At 32.6% G+C, this 22,898-nt stretch overlaps 3 protein-coding genes across 5 annotated transcripts; 1 reads left to right on the top strand and 2 right to left on the bottom strand.

The window, feature by feature from the left end:
* Positions 1-1,873: 1,873 nt before the first annotated feature.
* LOC130219533 (T-cell surface glycoprotein CD1b3) lies at positions 1,874-5,729 on the top strand. 3 transcript variants are annotated; one of them, XM_056451957.1, is made up of 5 exons: positions 1,874-1,996; positions 3,271-3,528; positions 4,817-5,095; positions 5,214-5,501; positions 5,578-5,729. In XM_056451957.1, the coding sequence occupies exons 1-5, from the start codon at positions 1,942-1,944 to the stop codon at positions 5,727-5,729; spliced, it is 1,032 nt and encodes a 343-aa protein (XP_056307932.1). In that variant the 5' UTR covers positions 1,874-1,941. The 3 variants fall into 3 exon arrangements, with proteins under 3 accessions (XP_056307932.1, XP_056307933.1, XP_056307934.1); XM_056451958.1 differs by lacking the exon at positions 1,874-1,996 and having other exon boundaries at positions 3,441-3,528; positions 4,834-5,095; XM_056451959.1 differs by lacking the exon at positions 1,874-1,996 and having other exon boundaries at positions 3,458-3,528; positions 4,837-5,095.
* A 1,563-nt stretch (positions 5,730-7,292) lies between these two features.
* mespab (mesoderm posterior ab) lies at positions 7,293-8,383 on the bottom strand. The gene is made up of 2 exons (XM_056451390.1): positions 7,673-8,383; positions 7,293-7,346 (listed from the first exon to the last, which is right to left on the bottom strand). Exons 1-2 carry the CDS (start codon positions 8,339-8,341, stop codon positions 7,293-7,295), a joined length of 723 nt encoding a protein of 240 aa, XP_056307365.1. The 5' UTR covers positions 8,342-8,383.
* Positions 8,384-18,546: 10,163 nt separating this feature from the next.
* mespbb (mesoderm posterior bb) lies at positions 18,547-19,403 on the bottom strand. The gene is made up of 2 exons (XM_056451316.1): positions 18,699-19,403; positions 18,547-18,597 (listed from the first exon to the last, which is right to left on the bottom strand). Exons 1-2 carry the CDS (start codon positions 19,380-19,382, stop codon positions 18,547-18,549), a joined length of 735 nt encoding a protein of 244 aa, XP_056307291.1. The 5' UTR covers positions 19,383-19,403.
* Positions 19,404-22,898: the final 3,495 nt, after the last annotated feature.

Genomic DNA, 22,898 nt, shown 5'->3' with positions numbered 1-22,898 from the left:
TTTATGGCCGTTTCCACTGTCAAAAGACGTACCGAACCGAACTGAACCGTACCACTTCTTCAGCACCCATTCAAAAGGCTACCAAACACGAGTAACACGCTCAGCTGAACGCTGATTGGTTACAGAGATACGTCACAAGCTCGGTTGGAGCTAGCCAGAATGAAAACAAAGGAGCCGCCATGTTTTAAATACACAGCCGAGACATTACACTGTAAAACTATATGTATATAATAATGAGCCATGGATGACCCGAGCTCAAACAAACCTTGTCATTGTCTTGATGTACAGACACAAAGCCAAGAAGAACAAAATCTACCATGTCCTGTTGTTGTTTTACGAGGCCGTCTAAAAGTGCGAGCGGTATTCGCTTTCCTCCGTGAGCTCGTGATCGTGTCTATATTTGATATAACAAACTTCTTGAGCTGATGATAATAACGTGCGCGTGATTATTGAAGTGTCTTTGTCATCTGATCCTTTCAGAAAGAAAAGAACAAACGTGAACAAACAAAGGACAAGCCTGACAAAACACACAAGCAAATTGTTTCAGCAACCTGAATCATGAACAAACTGCCATGTTTATCATTGCCTTTTGGACTATTATGAACTCGGAATGACAGAAATACTCTCTAACAGTGCTGGTCAAGATTACAGACACAGATGAGAGGTTTGATCTGACTGTGGGCTATGTTGCGTGTTGTTTTTGAACCTAAATACGGACTAAATGTATGATGTGTGTCGTTTTTCTGTAATTGGTAACATATCGGAGACTGTAAGGGTCTGTATGTGTTCATATATGTTGCATTTATATATTTATTTTATATAATTACAGACGTTACAGTAGGCTATTGTGCACTGTCATTGATCTGCAGTTATAATCAAATCATGGTCATAGAAAAGTTAGTAATAAACATTTCTACACAAGTATTTATGTGTATGAAGCATCTGTTTTGTGAGAAGTGCTTCTCATATTAGATTAGATTAGATTAGATTCAACTTTATTGTCATTACACATGTACAAGTACAAGGCAACGAAATGCAGTTTAGGTCTAACCAGCAGTGCAATAGCAGCAAGTGCAGGATACAGGTATAAGTTATAAAGTGCAGTTATAGAAAAACTATGGTGATATTTACAGATGGATGTACTATGAACATTATATACAGGTTGTATTAGCTATGAACAGATTTACAATAAATGAATATATGTACAGGATACTATTAATAGCAGAAATGTGCAGATAGATAAACATAATTACAAATGTCCATGTGCAGTGGGTATGTCCAGTTCAGATAAGTGAATCAGTGCAATGAATATGTGCAAACTTTAAATGTGCAAATGTTAAATAGTGCAGTGATTGTGAGAAGTATAAGTTAGAGGAGTGTGGGGGGTGTATTGGGGGGCAAAAGAGTCAGTGAGGGGCAGAGTTCAAAAGGAAGACAGCTCTGGGGAAAAAGCTGTTCCTCAGTCTGCTGGTTTTTGTCCGGGGGAGTCTGAAGCGCCTGCCGGAAGGCAGGAGAGAAAAGAGTCAGTGAGCAGGGTGAAAGGTGTCATATGATATGTGAACGACCTGTACAGCTTTACGGTAGACATTTATTCGAGCGAGAATGACGTTGACTGAAACTTTCTGTCGTACACCACCCATCAAAAGGGTACCCTTTGTAGTGGAAATGCAAGCCTGATAAAGGTGACCCGTACCGACCCGTACTGTACCAGTCAGTGGAAACAGGCCATTAAATGTAAAATGTACAGGGCTCATGACACCTGGGCTTTACACTGCTCAAATTAAACAGTTTTTAAATGCATTCAAGTCACACACTGACTAGCTAAACAAGAAAATCCGGAAGTACTAAGTAAACACTTGCGTCACTCAAAGGAGAAGTGAGAGTTTGAAGTGTGTCTCTGAAGTGAGTGCTAACACAAAGTATTGAACTGTATGTGCTGCAATGGGCCAAATTCTTTTGCTTTTTGTGTTTTTACTACCAACTGCAGCTCCAAAAGGTAAGACTTCAGCTCATTTATTTACTTCAAACCAATAAAATGAATATAATTTATGTTTGCAAAGTCTTTGGAAATACTTGGTCCTAGTGAAGAACTACAGGGCTATAAACTAATGTGGCTAACCAATATTTGGGGCATCACAACTGCAAACCTGAAAAACAGCCAATAGAAATTGCACATTCAATAAGAAATTAAAATAATAAAGAATATGATTACAAATGCTTCAGTTATTTAAATATTTGGTGTTATTTTTAAACATGAGGTAAATGTAGAGTATTTATTTATGTCTGCTTACTGTATTTATTAGTATATATTTATAATAAACTGGTTAAAAAGTTAACATGTTTAATAATTTATAACATATCTTGATTATATTGATGTTAATCATGCCAAAAATGGGATGGGATGAGATCCAGTCAGAGCCCTCAAGTTTTAAATGTGATAAATTTATTCTAACAATGATAAATCGATTATTGCAATTAAATATATGCTGTAATACCTACAATGAAGATTTTTTTACATAAAAAGTGAAGCAATTCAAGTGACGTGGGTAGGTGATGTGATAATGACGAATGGTGGAATTCCGTTCATTCTTATTATGACTTCTCGATGTTAATCTAGGAACTGAAGTATGTAACATTTATAATGGGACCATTCTGTGTAATGCGGGAGGAAAAGAACCATGCATCAACCAAAAATACTGCACAAAAAGAATTATTTATTATACAAAATCAGAGATAAACAGAAAATAGTAATAATAAAGAAGAATAATATAGATAACAGCAAATAATAAGCTACAAAACAGGAAAAGAAAAATAATTTAATAATAATCTAAATAAAAGTAAGCTAGCTATATAAATATAGTGCAATTGTATTAATGTTTATAAAAAATTATGGATAATAATAATACATTAATTTATAAAAACAACAACATTAGAAATGTTCATACACCAATGCACAGTCAAAAAAACGGATAAAAAGAAGTTACTAAATAAATCATGGATTTTTTTTAAACTGTTCATAGTAGCTAGTTCATGTATAATGTGAAAATTGATCATTTGTGCCAATTCATTCATTCATTCCAATTCATTTAATTGCACTAGTATGAAAATATACAATTTTTAAAAGGACGTATGGGCCCAAACCCCACCCCTCATTGAGCGATAAATAAATCATGCTAAAATGTACAAACAAGATCATATAAATTATTACGAATTAGCTACTAAATAAAAGGTTTGATTGCATTAATTATTATCTTACTTTATTTTTCACAGGCTCTCACTCTTTATGGATGCTTGCAACGTACATTAAAGGACAAACACCATTTCCTGAATTCAGTTATGTGGTGATGCTGAATGATGTCAGTGTTCTGTCCTATAACGGTGATACAAATAGCCTCATAGCAGGAGGAAACACAAAAGCTGATGATGACGTGTTTAATTTAAATGCTCTCTCCTTCATACATGATCATATACAATCATCTTTTAAGGACAGGTGGACATTAGCAACCATACACTTAAATAAAACTGACAGTAAGTATTTTTTAAAGACTACAGTCAACCAAATTTTACATTGTAGTTAATTGCTTTTTTAATTTGATGTAAAAGGTCTGATTAAATACATTAGCAATATCGCAAGTTTGTAGCACCGCGATGTTGCTGTATATCAGCACTGCTGGGATGCATGCGTAGTTAGTATCCCAGCAGTGCTGATATACCCAACCCAGGCTCATTCTGAGAACGTAGTCCCGTGGACGTTTCTGGAGACCGCGAAATACGTAGCCGGGGGTACGTACGGCTGCATTTCATTCAGTGACGCCGTTCCTTTCGGCGCTTGCCGGCCAGCCAGCCGGCCGCTCGCCTCCGTGTGGAGGGCTTTCCTGCTGCAACCAGTTTGCCCGGTTAGCTCTTCGTGTACTCTGGCGGACTCGAGGCGCAGAGAGGGGCTGACCACGACGTCGACGACCGGGTTCGAGTCCGGGAAAGAGCGGTTCCAGAAATCAGGTAAGAAAACAAAAACAAAACTTAAAAAATGAAGCAAACAAGTTCGTCACAGGGTGAGAATGTGGTCAAAATCCGAAAATGTGCCAAAAATCAGACGAGGGCTTTTCTTTTTCTGGACGGCTTTTGTGAATCGTCGTTGGTTGGGTTTAGGGACGAAGGAGGGTGGGTCAGCCGATTGGCCGGTCGCACGGTCAATCATTCTGTCATCCAGGCAGACAGGCGGAAGGTCGTTCGACAGCGGCCTCTAGCGGGTTTACGCGAGAACGGCGCGGGAAAAAGCGCGCACAGCGGCCACTTGCGGACTCGCGAAAACAAAAACTGCAAAAATACGTACCTCCCGGGACGTATTTCGCGGTCTCCAGAAACGTCCCCGGGACTATGTTCTCAGAATGAGCCTGGGTTGGATATACCAACACAATCTCACGGCAATTCGTAACTTTTTGATTTAGTGGCTAATTCGTATGAATTCATACGATCTAATTCGTACATTTTAGTACGATTTGCTCAACCTCTCATGACAGTTGGTTTTAGGGGTAGGGTTAGGTGCCACACCTCCTTTTTAAAGTCGTACAATTTTGTACGACTGAACTCATACGAATTTGTACGAATTAGCCACTAAATGGACAAAACGTAAAATACTTACAATTTCTCGTGAGATCAGGCTGAATATACAGCAATATAACAGTGCTACGAGTGTGCTATTTATACAACAGTTCGATGGCATCGCTAATTCAAAAAACTTGTGAAAAATTGTGATTGTGAAATTTCTAAATAAATATACACTATACTGTAAAAAAACATTCTCTGTCTATTAAAGGTGTTTTTACCCTTCAGCAGTTGGTCGCGTGCGAGCTACAGGATGATGGCAAACCAGGACAAATGATTTTACGAAATGCTTTTGGAGGATTCACAACAGATCAGCTGCTATTTGTTGACAAGAAGTTTGCATACCAGGGTACTTTCAACGTCTCGGCTCATGTGCTTCATGTTCGTCATGATTACAACAAGTATCTTTGTGAAAAGCTATTACAGCCATTCTGCTTTCAAACACTTAAGGGTTACCTGGTAAAAAGAAGAAATCAAATTAATAGAAAAGGTAAAATCACTGACTCCAGCATAGATCTAGTCTAAAACAAGAAAATATAATTTACTTTTAGCTGTTTTTCCAGGCTTAAGTATCTTGAAAGATTCTCATTCTGTTGTCTCTTTTCCAGTCAAACCCAAAGTCAGACTCATTCAGAAAGCAAACTCAGATTCTGGAGGTTTTCGAGTGAGTTGTCTGGCGACAGGATTTTACCCTCGTCACATCAACCTGACCCTGTTGAGAGATGGACAGCCTGTATCTGATCATGAGCTCACTGGAGGAGATCTGCTGCCCAATGGAGACGGGACGTACCAGATGAGGAAGAGTCTGGAGATCAGAGCAGAGGAGAGACAAAAACACAAATACTCCTGCTCTGCCAAACTTCTCCAAATCGACAACAAACTGGACATTGATTTAGGTAATGTGGTGTAAAATCTTTCAAAATATCATCGTGTTTGTGATATATTTTATTGAATGTTTTTATTATCTTTCAGATTTTGACCCTGAAGAACCATTTTCTTCATTGCTAATAGTTTTGTATCTGGCATTGGTGTTTATAGCTGGAGTCATCATATATAAATGCAGAAAGAGACGAGCTGTAATTGTTTATTTGCTAAGCAAATACATTAAAAATATTACTTCATAAAGAAATTTCTAAATTGTCATTTTTTTGCTTCCCTTAATACTCTAGCATACTCTTACAGGGATTGTACCTCTGTTTTAAGTGATTGATTGGTTTTTAAATATTATTTTTATCATTTTTGTGTAAGTGATTACTAAAATTACTTCATGAAGTTTTCTTTTTGTTGACAAAAATGGTCAAACTTTTATTTCACACAACCACAACTAAAGCTAATCAGATGAGCCAAACATAAAGCAAATGAAAATGAAGAGCTTCTTCCAAGTATAATATTGTAAAAATGTTAGAGAAATGACGTTGTGTGTTGTACTGGTGCTATAAATTAGTTTTATGCTGGCATATTAGTTGACATATACAGTTGAAGTCAGAATGATTAGCTCTCCTGTGGATTTAGTTTTTTACCTTTTTCAATTATTTTCCAAATAATGTTTATCAAAGCAAGGATTTTTTCATAGTATTTCCTATAATATTTTTTCTTCTAGAGAAAGTCTTATTTGTTTTATTTCGGCTAGAACAAAAGCAGTTTTAAATGTTTTAAAAAACATTTTAAGGTCAAAATTATTAAATTCAATTCAATTCACCTTTATTTGTATAGCGCTTATACAATGTAGATTGTGTCAAAGCAGCTTCACATAAAAATTATTAGCCCCCTTAAGCGATATTTTTTCTGATTGTCTACAGAACAAACTATGGTTATACAATAACTTGCCTTATTACCCTAATTAACCCAATTATGCCTTTAAATTGCACTTTAAAGTGATTAGTATCTTAAAAACTTCTAGTAAAATATTATGTCATCATGGCAAAGATAAAAGAAATCAGTTATTAGAAATTATTTAGGTAACACTTTAGTTTAGGTCACATTTCATGCCTTAGCTAGGCTTATTACCTGTCTATTATTAAAATATGAACTGTTCATTAGCAGTTATAAATGCATGATCTTTTTCTGCATCTCTAATCCTGCCCAAAACCTAAACCCAACTACTACCTTACTAACTATTGAAAAACAGCTAATTAGTTTATTATGCTGGTAGTGTTAGTTAATGGTTTGTTAATAACACGAATTGTGACCTAAAGTGTTACCATTATTTATTAAAATTATTATATTTAGAAATGTTTAAAAAATCTTTCTTTTAGTGTCCAGGCTAACAATTCTGACTTCAACTGTACATTTTTGTACAGATGCATGTAATGTACCAGCGTTTTTATTCATACCTTGTATTAATACTTGTTTTATATTTAATATTTTTAATATTCCATATGTTATTTTTTAGTTCACTAAAAAACAAACAATGTAACTTATTTAATAAACTGTTGTTTCAAATAAAATTAGTGAGAAAATAAAAGTAAAATTGAACAGATCTGAAGTAAGATACAAGATTGAAAGTGCAAAACAAGTCATCTTTAAAGGGGTTTAATTAAAAAAGACAATAAATAAGCAGTATATACAAATGTCTCCAATACAAAAATATGTTTTCTGATAAATAATTACAAATAATGAACACAAACAAAGTCAAAATCTATTTGATTCTGTCACAAGTTGAGATCTCATCGTCCTCTCATCGTCCTTTATTGGTAAAACTGATGGCTATATGAAGCATCATCCATTGTTGTGCAGGGAAACTGTGAAAAGAAGGAAAAAATATTAAATATTTGTGCATAACAAACAAATCAAACTCATATTTACAGCGATTAAATGACCAATTACAATACTTATCGAACTTTAGTGGTACATTCGTTTGTTAGTTAATGTATTCATGTATTAAAATCCAAAGTTGTTCTTGTTAACATTAGTTAATGCACTGGGATTTAACATGAACTAACATTATTTTACTTAAATAACATTAACAAACATGAATTAATGCCGTAATAATTGTATTATTAATAGTTTGTAAAATACATTAACTAATGGACCATGATTTTAAAGTATTACTGAAAAGCCTCCTTACCATATAAGACTGTGCATCTCTGAAATGTGAACTAGCAGGAAAGCTGTTCTCCATCTGTTCCCTTGAATCCCCAAAGCTTGTGAGTGTTGGACAATACTGAACATTATCTTGCATGAGTCCCTGTTGTCCGTCCATACACAAGTTTTCAAAAATCAGACCAGACTGAAGCCTATCTGAAGCTTCAGCAGAGCAGCACATCTCATAATTTGGCACCTCAGCCTGTCCGAGTTGATCAGAGAGATGTGAAATGTAGCTAATGGCAAGACGAAGGGTCTCAATCTTGGTCAAGGTTTGTCCAGCAGGAGCCACAGATGGAGGTAAGAAGGCTCTGAGATGATGGAGAGCTTTGGTCAAATCCCTCATCCTGAGTTTCTCTCGTTCGCTTGCTGATTGTCTCTTCATTCCTGGGTTTTTAGATCTGGAACGTCTCTTCGAATCAACGGGAAGAGCTAGCTTTAGCTTTTTCGCTTGCAAACAGTCAACACTGGCATTTTCAAGACCTTCCAGTTGTCTTCCAGCTCCCCAAGGGGGAGAAAAGCATCCGGAATCGATGGAGGAGCTTGGAGAAAGGCTCCCACATGCGCTGAAGTAACCGCAATCAGCGCTCGAGTTGAGTTCGAGTTTGCATTTGGCTGCTTGGAGCAAGTAAGGAGGAAGGTTAAACTCCATGGTCGAGTTCTTGGAGATGTTTCTGGTTCTCTGGAGGTTGAGTGAATGCTGAAGGGCCTGGAGGAAGGAGCTCAATATATCCTGGATAAGGAGGTGTGATGTTGCACCTTCAGAAGGCGCTGAGGAATTTCAAAGAGGCCCAGAGACGTCGCACCAGGGGCAGGGGGTCTCTGGGAAAAATCACATCACTTTGGGACACGCAGAGGATGGAAGAGAGTTTTAATTTGTTTTATTTTATGTTACTTGTTTTGTTATGTTTTTTTTTTTCCTTTTTCTTATTATATAAATGCAACCAACACTCCAAAAAAATATGTCTGCTGCCTACTTAAATTAATATGAGTTGCACCAACACACTTCTTAAGTTTTGTTGGGGACAACTTAATTACTTTATGTCCAATCCACTTATATTTGTAAAAACGATTAAGTTAACGTAACCGATTTGTGTTGGAACAACATGAAGGAATTGTGTGGAACCCAACACTTTACAGTAAGGTTGTATTAGTTCATGCATGCATTTACAAACATAAACAACAAACAATGCATTTATTACAGTATTTGCTCATGTTGTATTACATGTGTTACACTATTTTTTTCATATTGTTACGTTACGGATATATATTTGTATATATTGACTTAGCACCAGGGAAAGGGGGTCTCTGAAAAAAAACACATCGCTTTGGGACAAGCAGAGGGTGGAGGAGAGTTTTTAACTGGTTTTATTTTATGTTACTTGTTTTTTTGTCTTTTGCTTTATAAAAATGCGACCAACAATCCAAAAAATATGTCTGCTGCTTGTTCAAATTAATATGAGTTAAATCAACACAATTCTTATGATTTTGGGGGGACAACTTAATTGCATTATGTTCAATCCACTTAAATTTGTAAAAAAACTATTAAGTTAACTCAATTGATTTGTGTTGGGACAACATGAAGGAATTGTGTAGAACCCAACATTGTTTACAGTGAAGGATGTGTTAATTGGTTGAAAGTAACATTAAGAGGTTACACTTTACAATAAGGTTATATATGGTAATGCATTTACTAACATAAACAACAGACAATTTATTACTGTATTTGTTCATGGTGTATTACAGGTATTATTTGTTCATATTGTTAGATGTCATACCAGGGGCAAGGGATTTCTGGGAAAAATCACATCACCTTGGAACACGAGGAGAGTCGAGGATACATTTTAAATTATGTTTAGTACCATTTCGTTTGATTTTATGTTACATTCATGGAGATTTTGTTGCAATATTTGTCATTTGCTTATTATATAAATGCAAACAAGTATGTGTTAATTGGTTGAGAGTAACATAAATGTTGTTGCAGTTAATGCATTTGCTAACATAAACAATGACTGATCATTTAATACAGTATTTGTCCATGTTAGTTAATGAAAATGCAGTCCTTCATTGTTAGTTCATGTTAACTCATGGTGCATTAACTCATGTTGACAAGCATGAAGTCTGATGTCAATAAGACATTAGTAAATATTGGACTATGATAAATAAATGCTTTGAAAGTATTGTTCATTATTAGTTCATGTTAGTAAATATCACCTGATAATACCTTATTGTAAAGTGTGAACTATTAAGAATTGTAGGATTATTTTATTTTTAAAAAATGATGTTGTATTTAATTCTGAAATCATCGCAGTGTTTTATTTTACTATTGTTTGTTTATTTATTTTTGAACATTATTATAATTATTTATTCAGGGATTTGTTACATTTGTGCAGATATTGTTTCAAACGTTTTTTGTCTTTTGCGTATTTTATGAATGCAAACAAAAATGCATTCATTGATTTAAAGTAACATAAAAAATTATGGTATTATTAAGTTTTAAAATAATGATGATGTATTTAATTTTGATATTATCGCAGTGTTTTATTTTACCTTTATTTTATTTATTATAGTGTATTTTTTCAACATTATTATAATTATTTATTTAGGGATTTGTTACATTCCTGCAGATATTGTTTCATTACTATTGGTATTTTTTCTCCTTTGCTAGTTATATAAATGTAATCAAGTATGCGTTAATTTATTTTAAGTAACATTAAAAATTGTGGTATTATTATGTTTTAAAATAATGATGATGTATTAAATTCTGTAAGAGAAAAACTGATTTTTAAGGATTATTCCTCCAGACTTAAAGTTGAGGCAAAATTATCAGCCCTCCTGTAAAATTTGAATTCTTTTTGCATATTTCTCAAGGGCTGTTAGATGGAGAAAATTATTTTTTAACATTGGATTAAATATTGGTTTTAAACTCTTAATAATAAGTCATTTCTAAAAACTAATTTCTTTTTTCTTTGTCATAATGACAGTATATAATATTGTCCTCGTTATTTTGCAGGATAGTATTCTTAGGCTTCACTGGGTTATTATGTTAACTAGGCAAGTTATTGGAAAATGGTGGTTTGGGGGCTAATATTGTAATATAAAACTGCTTTTATTTCAACCAAATTAAAAGAAATTAAACTTTCTCCTAAAGAAAAACAAATTCTAGGAAATGCTGTGAAAATAGCCTTGCTCAATTAAACATTGCTTGGGAAATATGTGATAAAGACTCAAAAATTCACAGGAAGCCCTTTGATATTTAGCCTTTCCAATATATATATATGTTTTTCAAATAATTTTGTGTCACATGATCCTTCAGAAATGATTGCAAGGTTTGTTTTGCTATTATTTTATTTAATATATTTTATTTTTTACATTATTATTAGTATTATTATTATTATTTATTCAGGGATTTATTCAATCAAATTTACTCTATATAAACATATATGTTACAAAAGATTTAAAAAGCAATTTTAAAAAAGATGTTAAACATTTCTGATTTTAAATAAAATGTCTTATAAATGTGTTTATTTAGGATTTTTTGTTAACATTTTATTCACGAAATGCATTAATCTTTTATTCCTATTCATTAGTAATGTTAAAAATATGTTAATGTATAGTTTTCCACTTAATATTATTAAAAGCATGCTCTCACACTGTAACACCTTTTTCCCTGAAGTGTGTAGTGTATAAAGTGTCAGTTGTTAGCAGGTTTTTGTTTAGACAACTGACTTTTTCCCTTTATTGCCTGATGGGAAAGAACTCAGCAAAGACATTAATTTTGAACAGGGCAGATTTTCATTTTAAATCACCGTTTAAATAACACAATTTTGTATTAAGATTTAAGTCGTATTATTTTAAACAGAAAAAAACGAAATTGCAAATAAAAAATTTAACTAAATTATAACATTTACAAATAATTAATTTAGCATTTAGACTCTAAAAACATCAAAATGTGCATATTAAGATTTAAAAACACTAATTTAACTGGTGTAAAATTGCTGTCTTTTAGATCTGCTATAAGCTGGTGTGTGTATATGGAGCTGTTTTGCTTTCTGAGGTGTAAGTTGACCTCTTCCTCATTGCCTGGGCTTGTGGATTACAGCTTCAGTAGGAGCTGCTTTGAGGAAATGGTTCCCAGACCAAAACGTGTCACTTTTTGCTCCTTTCAGCCCCGTGCTGCCCTGAAATAATTAGATTTGGACTGTTCCCAGACAGCACTCTCATCTGACACCAGACCAAAAGAAAAACCTTCTGCAGATGAAATAAAAAAGAGAGTTTAAATCCCAAATTGTATGTAGAGATATTTAACTCTTCCAGATTAAAAAAGGTTCTTCACATCACTGTAAAAAAGGTTATTTTAGGAGTAGGAACTAAACCTTTTTTTGAGGAACAGAAAAACCTGTTTTTTTTTTTTTTACTATTTTGGACATTTATTTTGTGAGTGTGCATTGAAATTTATTGACTTATTTATTTATACAAAATTTACTACCATTTTATAATATATTTTAATGAAATGCCCTTTTATAAAATTGTTTCTCCAGCATTTCTCAGATTTTGGTCTTATTGTTTTAAAATAATGTCTACAAATGTGTTTTATATATAGTATATATTGTATATTTATATATTAAATGCAAGTGTTCCTTTTATGTGAAGCTGCTTTGACACAATCTACATTGTATAAGCGCTATACAAATAAAGGTGAATTGAATTGAAGTGTCTACTATAATGTTTTAAATATCTTTTGGAAAAAACAAATGCAAAAATTTGTATATAAAAAAACAATAACAATCTACAGTCCTTCAGAGTAACAGATGTATTTATGCAGAAATTAATATACATTCTCATTCTGTCCTGCTATTATTCATATATATTAAGGAATATATGATGACACTTAATGTTTAATATTTTAAATTATTAAAATAATCCTGCTACAACATCCTCTACATAAATTATATGATATTTTCTGCTTGTTCTGAAAGTATTTTTTCAACTTTGTAAAAAAGAAATGAATACTATGCTTTTATTAACGTATTATTTAATGGATTTGTTTAGAATATCGATGGTTAAGTGTCAATTTTAATAACTTTTGAAAAATTTAATGTGAAAATATCAGTGAAAAATTGTTTCATCATCATTCATTGTAACATATTTATCCAAAATTACAATTTTGGTTGTCAGTAAGACTAAATTTGCAAGCATGATGTAAACTAATAATTACAATTTACCGTAAAATTTACAGTAACTTACTGGCAATTTTGTTTACCAGCCAGACTTTAAACCTACAAGCTCACTGTAAATTAATGATAATTACAATTGTAATGTTAAAAAATACAGCACAATTAAAAATATTTATTTGCAATGTGCTTATAAATCTTACAGTCTTAATTGCAACCAATGTTTACAGTAAGTTACTGTACATTTTACAGTTTGATTATTCTGTCCTATAATTATTAATATAAGAATGAAAGAGTGATCATTCATTCATTTTCTTTCAGGTTAATCTCTGATTTATCAGAGGTCACCACAGTGGAATGAACCACCAATTATTGCAGCTTATGTTTTGCACAGCGGATGCTCTTCCAGCCACATCCTAGAACTGGGAAAATGAGTGATTATACGAAATTTTCATTCACTCATTCATTTTCTTTTTGGTTTAGTCCCTTTATTAATCCGGGATCACCACAGCGGATTGAACCGCCAACTTTTCCAGCACATTTTACGCTCGGATGCGCTTTCAGCCGCAACCCATCTCTGGGAAACATCCACACACACTCATTCACACAAATACACTACGGACAATTTAGCCTACCCAATTCACCTGTACCGCATGTCTTTGGACTGTGTGGGAAACCGGAGCACCCGAAGGAAACCCACGCGTACATGGGGAGAACATGCAAACTCCACACAGAAATGCCAACTGACCCAGCCGAGGCTCGAACCAGCGACCTTCTTGCTGTGATGCGACAGCACTACCTACTGCACCACTGTGTCGCCTCATACTAAATTTTTAATATTTAAAATTGTTAAAACATCATGAGGGCGTCACGGTGGTGCAGTGGGTAGCACGATTGCCTCACAACAAGAAGTTTGCTGGTTTGAGCCTCGGCTGGGTCAGTTGGCATTTCTGTGTGGAGTTTTCATGTTCTCCCCATGTTCGCGTGGGTTTCCTTTGGGTGCTGCAGTTTCCCCCACAGTCCAAAGCCATGGTATGTCTGATGATAAGTTGGCGGTTCATTCCGCTGTGGCGACCCCAGATTAAGAAAGAGACTAAGCCGAAAAACATTATGCTGAAAGGAGTAAAACATAGCATAAAGCTAGTCTTCTACAACTTCTGTAAATCATTTTAAAAATGTATGCCAGTCATTAAAAAGACCAAACTTCCACAATACAAAACCAAAAACATCTAAATTGTGTGCTTAACTCATTAAAACCTCGACTTGTAGCTGTTAATTCACAGAAATGTTGATTTAAAGTCTCATACCCTCCTGCAAATGAGTTCAATTCTTCCTTTTTTTCAAAGCATCTTAGTTTTTCCTGCAGCATCAAAGGTTGATTAGCACATCAATGCAAAGTGTTTTTCTTCTCCTGCTCGGTTAAATGTTGATTCGAGGTAAACATCTAAATGGTCTAAACCCTTTCCTCCCAGTGCTCTGTAAACTGCGTATTGAGCTACACGTTAGCATATCAGTCACAGGGTCAAGGCTATCTGAGTTTCTAATGACCTGGGTTTCTGACACCTCGGACGGGCCTGAAGCGCATTAGAGGATTATGAAGATAAGGATGCATGAAGTTTAGGCTTTTGAAGGGATAATCGTGGAGGCCAGACTTTGAGGTGCGAGATGATCTTTTGTTGTTGACCTGTGGTTCATTAAGAAAGAGCTTCTATTTGCACAGGCCTGATTAGGAAGGAGTTGATGACGAGGCCTTTGTGTGATGATTTGTGGGAGAAAGGTGAATGAAGTAGGGTGGAGAAAATCATGATTTTTGTTTTATTTTTATTTTTTGTACTTAAATAGATGTATAGAGTATAGGATAAAGTGTTTTGTGACAAAACATAGACAAAAAGTGTAATTATTATTTATTTATTATATTTATTTATTTAATATAATGGCTTTTGATTATATATTTGTTAATAAATAACACTTTTTACTTAGCTTGCAGAGTGTATTTAGTTAGCCTATATACAGTTGAATTATTAGCCTCCCTGAATTTTAAGCCCCCTGTTTATTTTTTTACCCCAATTTCTGTTTAACCGATTTTTTCAACACATTTCTACACATAATAGTTTTAATAACTCATTTCTATTAACTGATTTCTTTTATCTTTGCTATGATGACAATACATAATATTTTACTATATATTTTTTTCAAGATACTACTAGGCTACTAGTATTCAGCTTATAGTGACATTTAAAGGCTTTACTAGGTTAATTAGGTTAAGGTTAAGGTAATTAGGCAAGTTATTGTATAACGATAGTTTGTTCTGTAGACTATCAAAAAATTATTGCTTAAGTGGTCTAATAGCTAATATAGACCTTAAAATGGCTTTTAAAAAATTAAAAACTGCTTTTATTTTAGCCGAAATAAAACAAGTAAGACTTTCTCCAGAAGAAAAAAGAAAAAATATTATCAGACATACTGTGAAAATTTCCTTGCTCTGTTAAACATCATTTGGGAAATATTTGAAAAAGAATACAAAATTCAAAAGGGAGCTAATAAATCTGGCTTTACCTATAAGAATAGCCAAAAAGTGTAAATATTAGGCTATTTATTATTATTTTGATTATATTTTGTTAGTGAAACAATCTGAACACCTTTCACTTTCTTTATTAGACATGGGTTTGAGTAAAATGTTCAAATTAAAATTATATTTATTTAGGCTTTTCTATAGAAGTTTCTTCCGTTTTTCAAATAAAAATATTGTTGAAAATCAAGTGTTATTCGGCTTATTTTACTTTCAAACCTTTTTTTCAGGTTTAGCTAGACTGTTAATATTTTTAAAGATTCATAAAAACAAGTATCGTAAGTACACAAATAATCATTAAAACGCAAACAGATTTAATATTTCGAGAGATTGTATTTAAAATGAAACTAAAATGAAACACAAATATGAACCTAGGATATAAGTCATTTCATTCAGGACTACCAGATGGGCCTATATTTTTTGGCAACATAATGACGGAAGCTGTTGGGAGTGCGCTCGTTTAGAGCGGAAAACGTACGAAAATAACATTTTCTGCACTTTGCAAATTAACTCAAGGTAAAGAATATCTACAGTAAACTATAAATTGCTAACTTAAATTTGTAATAAGAAAGAATTATTGAACAATAAGCAAAAAACTTGCTTTTGAACGTGGGTGAGATTAGCTTGTTAGCTAACGTTAGCTGTGATTTTGTCACATATGTTTCTGTTGACAAAATACATTTTAACAGCTAAACGTCTGTTTTTCATCGACCTAATCTGCAAGGGTGTATTTCTGAATTTCTAAAGTCGACTAATATGGCATGAAATTTAACTTAATTGCGATTTCAATGTTAAATACTTAAACATATCAGTTTGTGCAGCTGCTAATGAATATTGGATTAGCAGCCTATAACCTACATAATATAATATAATATAATATAATATAATATAATATAATATAATATAATATAATATAATATAATTTAAGCTAATGTAATTTATAGATTTTTTTATTAATAAATAAAATAATTTTGAAATATACAAATATCATAGCTCTGGGTTTGAGTGCATGTTACAGATTTGCTTTATCTTTTGAAATCTGATACATGTGCAAATGAAGCCTATTATCAGGACTTGGAGTGTAATTTACATGTAAAAAGACAAAACTTGTCTGATGCTGTCACTACCAGTCAGTAGAGTTACATTTAGATTTGTGCATATTGTTTTTACAGATTTTACACATTCAATCAGATTTCTTGCATATTGTAATTAAAATACTGACAGACTATGTAAAGGGTTACAATTACAAACCCATGAACTGCACTCATTCAGCAAAAACGTTGCTGTGAATTTGCACACATTGGCGGTTAAATTGCCCCCTCTTGTGGATACTATAAATATATATATATATATATATATATATATATATATATATATATATATATATATATATATATATATATATATATATATATTTTTTTTTTGCTTTTCTGTCTAAAATAAAATAAGAAATTAAAATAAAATACACATAAATAATAAAAAATATACATGCGTTATATTACAATATTATATATATATATTATATATAATATTATATATATATATAGTATATTATATAGTTATAATACAATATATAATACAATATATATAAGTTTTCAAATGTAAACAAACAGGGATTCCTAGTTAAAGGGGTTAGTTTATGTTTGAGAAAATATATACAAAATCAAGAATCAAGTGAATTACAGTAATGCAGTTATACAGTATTTGCATTATTATTAGCATTATTTTAATAATTATTTGCATTATCATTTATTCTTTTAGAAACATTAAATATTCAAAGGTTAAACAAACTAAATCCATGAAAGGTCCATAAAAAATCCCAAGCATTATTTCTTTTCAATAATTTCAATAATCAATAAACTATTAAAATAAAAAAATCATAAAACCTTTTTAGACAGATTTGACATAAAAACAAAGAATAACTCAAATGTAAAAATAATACAGTGCTCAGCATAATTGAAAATCCACATTTTGAAAATTAATATTTGATCAATTTCTCAGTGAATATAGGCAATGTATTTTAGTTCATTTAAACAAAACAGATTTATTAAACTGATATATTTATTAAAATAAAATTTTTGTCACCAAACATATTTAGAAATTGAAAGATAATACAGTGAAATTCAAGCAAAATATCACGAAAAAGATTACAACCTACAAAATAAAAAAATGTTTCCATTATTTTGCTTCTCTTGATTTGTCCTCTTTTTTTAAATTTGTATTTAATATTTTCTATAATATATCATTTTGGTTGTTCTAGTTTTTGGACCGTTATCGTAAGCTTTTTTGTTAGATAAGCTACAGATTTGGCTTCAGTACTGACAAATCTATTCTATATGCACAAATATATTATTGTATAGCTTCCTGTTAAAATATGAATTTAAAAGAGATTTGTGCGGAATGTACTTACATATGCTGAGCACTGTATATGCCTGTTCAGACTGCATTTTTACTCTTACATGTTTACTAATAATAATAATAATAATAATAATAATAATAATAATAATAACAACAGTAATGAAACAAGGTCTTGTAGTAAATTTTAGATCAGTTTACATTTGTTGAGAATTGTTGAATATATATATATATATATATATATATATATATATATATATATATATATATATATATATATATATATATATATATATATATATATAATAGAAACACCTTAAATAGAGATGGTACAATGGACAACATCTTTGCTCTTCAGTGTTTGGACTCTCAGTGGTGATTTTAAACCACACTGAACTGAGCTCAACTGAACTGAACTTAAACACTACAAACTGAACTACACTGTTCCTATTTACTGTGACCTTTTATGTGAAGCTGCTTTGACACAATCTACATTGTATAAGTGCTATACAAATAAAGGTGAATTGAAAAAATTTAATTGAATCTTTGACATTGAGACAGTTTTTATTATAAATATCAATAAATTAGTATCACTTTGTACAAAAGACATGAACATACAAAAAATATATAATATTAAAATAGAAATCTTAAAATAAGATAAAACAATATTCATTAAATACTGTACAGCAGAGTCCACAAAAATTTGAACTTCATAGTCAACATTTGAAGAAGAAAAAAGTCAAATATTCAGATGAGAATTCATCCCCAGAACTCCGGTGCGATCGAACAGTGGACACTTTTGCTGTAGCCCTAAAGAGAGGAAAAACAAAAGGTAAGTTCAATTTAATTCAACATTTGAATAATAAACCATTAAATATATGCATGCATACTGCTATATTTTGAATAAATACCTGATATGTTAAAGCTGAGTCAGCATACAGTGGACTCTCCAGAAAAGATTCTGAGCTGGAATTAAAGGAATCATCATAAGCCGGTGTTTCCATTCCCATAAAAACCTGCCGACAATCCATATCCGTCCTCCTCAACACAGACTCTGAAGCTCCGCAGCTGTTTTGACACGACCCCCAAAACCCAGCAGTGGAATAGCATTGATTTTGAGGCATCTCTTGATATCCGGAAACTCTCAAGTCTCTCATCTTACACAAAGACTCTTCGCTGAGGCCAAGTTGAGCAGACAGATAGGAAATATATCGGATGGTAAGGCGAAGTGTCTCGATTTTGGTCAACGTTTGGCCAACGGGAGCTACAGAAGGTGGTAAGTATGTCCTGAGGTGATGAAGAGCTTTGGTCAGATCCCTCATTCTCAGCTTCTCCTTCTCACTGGCGCTTTGTCTTTGTTTACTAGGATTCTTGCATCTCGTTCTTCTAACTCCAACACGGGACCGTCCGCCATCTTGAAACGAGGAACCCGAAATCTCTGGTTTTGGAGAAACGCTTTGAGCCTGCGCCGATGGAGAGAAGTCCATGTAGGAGGAAGGAGAAACGGTTTCTGGAGACGAGATGTTGTAGAGTTCGGAGTCTGAGCTCCAGGAGTTTTGCTGGATGTAGTTGAAGAAAGGAGAAGATGCGTCCATTCTGTGTGGTTGGAGATTGGTTGTGGTTGTTGGGTTTTGCTGGAGGGAGGATTTATACCAGTTTGAGCTCTCAGAGGTGTGAAGTGACACCTCTACAGGCCTGTCCAGACCACCGCTAGGCCTGGCTCAGACCCTCAGACTGCAGGGAGAGAAACAGAGGCATGTCCTCATGTGGAAACCTACAGAAGTGAGTCATCAGGTAATGTGTGATTTTTCACTCCTACCCAGCATGAGCTCTTTTTTGGGGGGGTTCTTCTCTACTGTTTTTGACATTAGGATGGCCAGAGCTGGTTTGGTTATTTTGATCTATTATTGGAATATTTAATAAAGTTAATAAAATAATGTAAACAATTAAGTTAATGAATGAATACATTTATATAATACTCTCTAAAACCCTAAATGCTAAGGTAACTCAAGCCATTTGAGAAAACCGATTGCAACAAACCATTTAAGTTCATAAACTAATCCTACTGAGCCCTGTGAACTTAATTCAATTGAGTAAACGAAGCAATTTAAGCACAGTAAAGCCCAATAAGTTAACTAAAGAACTTAGACTTAAGACTTAATACGTTAAGGCAACTCAGACAGCTTGAGGAAACCAATTGGTACAAACCATTTGAGTTAATAAACTAATCTATACGAGTACTGTGAACTTACTCCATTTAAGTTCAAAACTCTTTTCAAATGAGTAGAATTAACGTTCAGTAAATTTTGAGTTACTTACACTCATTTCATTTGATAAAGTATACATATACTACTGTACAAGGGCTGAACAATATGTCATTTGAGCATCGATATCTCATTGTGTGTATGTGCAATAGTCACATTGCAGGATTTGGTGATTTAATAAAGCTTAAAAGATAAAAAGTAATATTAAATATTATTTAAAAAAAATCACAGTTATTCTACGTTCGATTGTTCAATTTTTGTACTTGAATACTGTTAGATTCTTCAGAAAACCATAAAGCACTGTTTATTTAACTTATTAACGTAACTTATTTTTGCTGTGTCGTATTTATACGCTCTCAGAAAAAATAGTACAATGTTGTACCAAAGAAGGTACAAACCCTTTTCACTGGGGCAGTACCTTTTCATGGAACAGAATTGTACCGTCAGACAAAAAAACTAATTTGTACCATTGCAGTTTGTACCTTTAAGGACATGATTTGTACCATGGGAAACCAAAATTTACCTTTGGTTTTTAAAACCTGCAGATACACTATTGTACCTTCATCAAAGGTACAAATCTGATCCATGAAGGTACCACCACAGTGACAAGACACTTTGTACCTTAACAGTATCAAACATGCTCACAAAAACATTTATTAAAAATGCCTTAAATGTTTAGTTTACAATACCTATAGTTTTGTTTTGCCAGGTTTTTTGTTTTATTGTATAATAGAACTTAATAATTAATGTTTATGAGTTTCTTTAAACATATGCTTTTAAATGATGATTCTTGTTTTAATATGGAAATTATTCATAAAATCACTTTGCCTTTCCAGTAATATTTATTTTCACAGATATAGGAGTTGTTCAACATGTTTGTTCCTTTTATGGGGGAACAATTGTGTACCTTAATTTCAATTGTACCATGAAAGGTACAGAACAGTATCATAAGAGGTCTTTATTGTATTATATATGGTACAACTTTCACAAAGGTACAAAACTGGCTTGCATGGTTTGGGATCTGTAGAACTGCGCATCGTTGGATTTGCCCTTCAATATTTGGACTCTCAGTAGTGATTATTAAACCACACTGAACTGAGCTCAACTGAACTGAACTTAAACACTACAAACTGAACGACACTGTTCCTATTTACTGTGACCTTTTATGTGAAGCTGCTTTGACACAATCTACATTGTATAAGCGCTATACAAATACAGGTGAATTGAATTGAATTGTTCCTCAAGGAACATTTGTACCGCCATGTACCTTTTTTTCTGAGAGTGTATGTGCTTGCGATTTATTTTATTTTATTATGCGCTGCATAGAAAAAAAGACCTGATCATTCCAGTTGATCTAAATAATGAAATATTTCCAAATACTTGTTCAAACTACTTATTTAAAATGAGCTGAAACAACACAATTCTTGTGATTTCATTGGGACAACTTAATTTTTTATGTTCAATCCACATAAATTTGTTAAAAGTGTTAAGTTATTTTAATCGATTTGTGTTGGGACAACATGAATGAATTGAGTGGAACCCTGCATTTTTTTACAGTGTTTAGATCATCTGGTAAAATTATATTCATATCGCAATATATATCGCAGCAAACCAAAATATCACAATGTCAGATTTTTCCAATATCGTGCAGCCCTATACTGAATACATAATATATTACTACAAAATATCAATAATAAATACTGCTACTACTACTACTACTACTACTACTACTACTACTACTACTACTACTACTAATAATAATAATAATAATAAATACTAATAATTTATTCTTTATTAATTATTAATATGAATAAATATAATTATTCAGTAAGTACACAACTATATCACTATAGTACTGTATACCATATAATAATGAATGCAGAATACATATATCAATACAATAAAATAATAGATTATTCATTAAGTAAACAATTAATTACCAATATGCATGGTACTATATATTATGCAATTCATATTGTCAATATATGAAAAAATCTAAATAGTAAATCAATTTGAATAATAATAATATCAATAGCATACACAGCTTTACTGCACAGTAATCTGCATTCTCCATAAATTAAAAACAAAAAAATTAATTAAAAAAATTGCCAAAAACATGATGTATATATATATTCACGGTAAAAAAATTGTAGGTGGTTAATTTTGCAGTTAAAAACTATAAAAGTAACAAGCATTATTTATTAAATTACATAAGTCTAAAAACATAACATAAAAAAGTGTCATGCAGGGCTTCTCAATTTACGGTTATTCATTGTATATAGTAAGGAAACTTCACTGTAGCATTTTTACAGTTTTTTTTTTACCTGTAATATCACATAAATTTTACACTATAGTATACCATATATACTCACTATATATATATCATATTGGTGTGTGTTTGTAATCCTGCTATACATACACATGGCAAAAATAAATAAAGCAAAGTACACAAAATCAAGGTTTAATTGCTAAACACATGAGGGATAAATCTCCAATCTTCTCTCTGGGAATAATAAGAGGTGGTGTGCGGTCGGTCAATAGGTTACAGTTGTATGGGGACACAGACTCAGGTCATTCTCTCACAGCCGAGGTGTTAAACGACACCTCTAATGGGTCACATTAAAGGCAGGTCCAGCGCTCTGCTGCCTGTGTGAAGCTTTAATGGAATTTCACACCATACAAGTAGCTGAGCTAATGAGGCTAGCAAAACATTATTGAGAGCCATCACACAATATACTGCCACTGAAAAGACATTCCATACATACTGATATGTAAACTGTAAAATGCTTTTAGATGTTTCTTTTTCAGTGTTTTTGCTATTTTCTTATAGCCAGTTTATTTTTGTGA

The sequence above is a fragment of the Danio aesculapii genome, chromosome 25 (assembly GCF_903798145.1).
Source record: "Danio aesculapii chromosome 25, fDanAes4.1, whole genome shotgun sequence".
Lineage (NCBI taxonomy): Eukaryota > Metazoa > Chordata > Actinopteri > Cypriniformes > Danionidae > Danio > Danio aesculapii.
The sequence above is the reverse complement of the archived record's forward strand: the minus strand, read 5'-3'. Positions and strand labels throughout refer to the sequence as shown.